This window comes from Marmota marmota, unplaced genomic scaffold (genome assembly GCF_001458135.2).
Source record: "Marmota marmota marmota unplaced genomic scaffold, marMar, whole genome shotgun sequence".
In the NCBI taxonomy this organism is placed as follows: domain Eukaryota; kingdom Metazoa; phylum Chordata; class Mammalia; order Rodentia; family Sciuridae; genus Marmota; species Marmota marmota.
Genome location: NW_026000078.1, coordinates 133,786 through 138,214, shown reverse-complemented (window position 1 = coordinate 138,214; position 4,429 = coordinate 133,786). Strand labels below are relative to the sequence as shown.

At 40.2% G+C, this 4,429-nt stretch overlaps 1 protein-coding gene across 3 annotated transcripts in view; it reads right to left on the bottom strand.

Moving 5' to 3' along the window:
* Positions 1 to 2,790, bottom strand: part of Slc35a3 (solute carrier family 35 member A3) — a 43,898-nt gene extending 41,108 nt beyond the window's left edge. The window contains exon 1 of one of the 3 annotated variants that reach the window (XM_015502602.2): positions 2,328 to 2,790. Coding sequence is in view for 2 of the 3 variants with exons in the window: in XM_048814606.1 (XP_048670563.1) it covers positions 1,885 to 1,902 (18 nt within the window). In the remaining variant the exon portion in view is untranslated. Of the gene's footprint in view, positions 1 to 1,884; positions 2,271 to 2,327 lie in introns of those variants that run through there. The other 2 variants (XM_048814606.1, XM_048814605.1) reach the window with 2 other exon arrangements.
* Positions 2,791 to 4,429: the final 1,639 nt, after the last annotated feature.

Here is a 4,429-nt window from a genome sequence, read left to right as displayed (position 1 = left end):
TGGTAAAAAAAAAAAAAAAAAAATCAGGAAAGAGAAAAGAAACTCAAAAGTCATACTTCTTAGCTACTGAATGATAAGATTGAGCTTTCAACTGAGAGATTATTTCTATTGATTCTACTTAGTAGGAACTTAGTATGTTGAATGAAGGAATGGATTCCTTCATTCAACTTACTAAGTTCCTACTAAGTAAAAGGCACCTTTGAGGATACAAATTATATTCATTTCAAATATAACTGAAGTAGCCTAAGGAGTGTATATAAGACCTGGGGCAAATTATCTGACCTGACCTTCAATATTCATTTTTTATAAATAAGAATGGGGACTATTAAAAATTGTCCTACCTCAACAATTTACTACTAGGGTCAAATGAGGTACTAAAATGTGAAACAAAAAGGCAATCTCTTATAAGAATATTTGATTAGTAATGAAACTCTGACATAAGGTTATACCACAAAACAAGTTATCCTTATCTCCAGAATATAAAAGTTTGTTTCATTAAATATATCATTAGACATAACAAAACCTTACTAAGAGTATAAAATATCATGATACTGTGCTCAAGTACCAAAGTGCTAAAAAACTTAAAAGGTACAATTACTTTCCTTAAAGAACTTACATTCTAGTAGGGATAATAAAATTCTCAAAGAGCCACAATACAGTATAAATTTAGCAAGCATTATAAGAGTTATAAAGCCCAGCACAAAGAGAAAAAGAATATTTCAGACACATGGTTGATTTCAGAAAGCTTCATAAGGAAGAGGTGGCATATAAGGCATTAAAGAATAGAATTTTTACAAAGACCTTCCTTGTAGGAAAAGACGTTATATAAGCAAAGACCAGGGCAGGTAGGCATACAGTGTGTTCAGAAAATCCAATTCAATTAACTAACTGTAGTATGACTAAAAAATAGATTAAATGGGATAAAGTATTTTTAAAAAATAATGAAAGGGTCATATTGAGTCTTGGAAAGACTTAAATTTTAAAGGACTTTGAACCTCCCTAAATAAACAATTTATAATGGAGATAGGGGTATAGGTCAGTGGTACAGCATTTGCCTAGCATGTATAAGACACTGGGTTCTATCCACAGCACCACAGGGGGAAAAAAAGAAAAAAAGAAAGAAACTTCATTCTGGAGCCAACATAGAGTCACTGAGTACCTAAGAGAAGAATGACCAAAGAATGGCATAAGACCTTTGGATTTAAAAAGCAATTGAGGAGAGTTGGGGGTATAATTCAGTGGTAGAGCACTTGTCTAGCATGTGCAAGACCTTGGGGTTCCATTCCCAGCACCACCAACAAACCAAAGGGCAATGATGGAAAAGTGACTGGAAGGGGAACAGGCTGAAATCAGCAAGTACAGTTTAGAACCTATTGGTTTAGTGTGGAAATAAAAGAGCAAAGAGGAGCCCACTTAGCACAGCGATAGTGGGAATGAAACAGGGAAGAATTAGGGAGGAAAATCAGAATTAGAAATTCTAAACTTTTAGAAGTTATTATCCCCTTAAAGGAAACAGTGAATAAGCCTACCAAGTGAGAAACTGTATCAAATTTAATCTTTATCTACCAAAGCCCAATACTGATAAAGACTTAACTCTGGTTCCATTTTTGCATTTAATAGAATATAATAAAAGATTCAGGCTTCTATTATAAAATAGTGACATTTAAATGGTTTACTATAAAGCAAGGCCCATCACTACATTTAATATTATTCTTCAATTCATTTGAACTAGATCTTCCTGAATTGAGAGTCCTTTTTGTTGGTTAAATTACAATGTTACTGAAAATCCTGTTCCTCAATACTCAGAACACACACACACACACCCTTGTTCTGAGGGTAATTTTACACAGCCTCAGACACTCCTTGTCCACACATTAACCTTACCAATGGTAACCTTTCCATTTCTTGAAGTCCCTGTGGCTTCTTGAGCGCAAAATCCTGGTCTACTGCATCCGTGCTTATCACAGGGTTACACACTGAGCGGGAGCTCAGGGGACATTCACTGAGGGAATGAGTGACAGCCAGCCTGGCCGACTAGTCACTTCTCTGCACACCTCAGGCTTACAGCACACACGGCCGTTTTCATTCGCTTGACACACCCCTCTTCTAAGGATCTTTTTCCTCCTCCACCCAGTACATTCCACACGTCGACGGTCGGAATTGCAACGTGTCACTTCATCTGCTCCCACTCCTGCTTAACTAGTACTTCAGGTCCTCGACACCTTCCACTTCACCCAGACAGACCCCACAGCTTCTGAGCTGCCCAGCCGCCCCGCAGCCGCAGTCCTCCCGGGACCCGACCCTCCCCAGGAAAGCTCAGGCCTCACCTCCCGCGCAGCTCTGCCAGCGGCACGCACTGGGGCCTGCGGCTCAGCAACGCCGGGCGCCCAAGGCCGCCGAGCTCTAGGGGTCCGTCGCGACTGCTGACCCGCAGCGCCGCCAGCTCCCGCCGCCTTCGTCGGTGCCACCTCGGTGCAGCCTAGGCGTTTCCGGGTTCCCGCGGTCCCGTCCTCCAAATGCTCCGGCTTCCGCCTCGGCCCGGGCAAACGCCGTTCCCGGCTCGGCTTTGGCGGCTCCAGCTCTGCACTTGTCAGCTTCGCGCCTAAGGAGATCGTGCCTGGGCTCCTCTGCTGGGAAACGCCGGTGCCGGTTTCCCGTCACTTGACTGCTGGGAGCACTGGCTCTTTTTAGACACCTCCTGGGGGTTCGAGTCAAACGGGATGATTTCTCCCCGTAGACCTCTGCGGGACTGACCAGCTGCAGAGAATGCCACAGTGACAATCTGCTAGAGAAAGGGCAAAGTCCTTTAGGGCAAAGGACCTTGAGAGAGAGTGGGGAGAAGGATCTCGGAAGCTGCGAACCCGCTCCTAAAAATGTCGATGACATGAAAATATTATTAGCACTGGCGCCATTTATCAACCAGTACTCTGGAAAAAAACTTGTTCAGTTGGAAATGACCCCTGCTTCCACTCTGAGACCTTAAGGCTGAGAGGAGCCCAAAACGGTGCAACCAATGAACCTTAGTGACATTAACCAGGAGATGGGGGGAAAGCGGGGAAGTGGGGAGCTTGGACTGGAAGAACTCAGTTATGAGGGATTTACCACTTCCTGGCTGCAATGATCTCATACACATTACTTTGGGGTTGGGGTGGAGGGAATGCTACATCCAAGCCCATCTATTTATTTGTTTATTTATCTATCTATTTATTATTGAGACAGTGTCTCACTAAATTCCTCAGGCTGCCTCGAACTTGTGATCCCACTGCCTCATTTTCCGGAGTTCCACAGCAGCCTATTCTGGTGATGGACAGGCTGAAATTAATATTATGCCTTTCTAGTTAACACAATGCTGGTATAAATTAAGCTATGCCTCTTATATTGTAAATAATTTAAACTATGCTTACGGTTGGAAGGAGAGCAGAAAAATAAAGTAACTGTAAGAGTAGAATGATTGACCTTAAATTTTTGTGTAATATGATCTTGAGAAAATTTCTAGATGGTGGAATATCCCTTTTTTTTTTTTTTTGTGCTACTACAGATTGGACCCAGAAATGCTCTACTGCTGAACTACATCCATTTTAATTTTTTATTTGGAGACAGGGTCTCACTAAATCACCCAAGCTTACCACAAACTTACATTTTTGAGGAAGGCCTCAGCCTTCCCAGCCTTTGGGATTACAGACATGGCCACCATTCCCTGCTACAATTTTTTTAAAGTATGTGTGTCTGTATGTGTATTTTTCTTTCTTTCTTTCTTTCTTTTTTTTTTTTTTTTTTTTTTGCCGTGCTTGGAATCCAACCTATGGCCTTCTGCATGCTAGACAGGCACTCTGCCACTGAGCTATACCCCCAACCGATTTTTTTGAAACTATGATGTGCTTGGTATATAATAATAGCTAGGCACTATTCTATCTCTATCTCTGTACACATATACAGATATTCATTCAGAAAATAATAGGTACTCAATAAATATGTGTGGATGTAGGGGGAAAGAAATATTAAAATATTTTAAATATAAACCTGCAAGAAAAAGATGCTTTATAATGTAAATACATTCTTTAGTATTGTTCCAGTTTGTTCAGAAAGCTTTAACATGATAAAAATGAGAAGTGGAAACACTTGTAATCATGAAATAGTAACATACACTTTGCCACCTTGAATAGGCATGAAAGTGAAAATGATGAAAAATCTATACAGACAACACAAGACTGGGATCCTAATTAGAATAAGATATATGCCATGTTTATATAAATATGTCATAATAAACTCTATCATCATGTGTAACTACAAAGAATAAATAAGTAAATAAACAAATCTGGTTCACACATTAAAAAGTTAAACCAAATTAACAAGATACAAAATCTAAATAATATAACTCAAAAATTAATAGCATCTGAATAAAAGCTGAATCCCACATGCCCATAAAAAA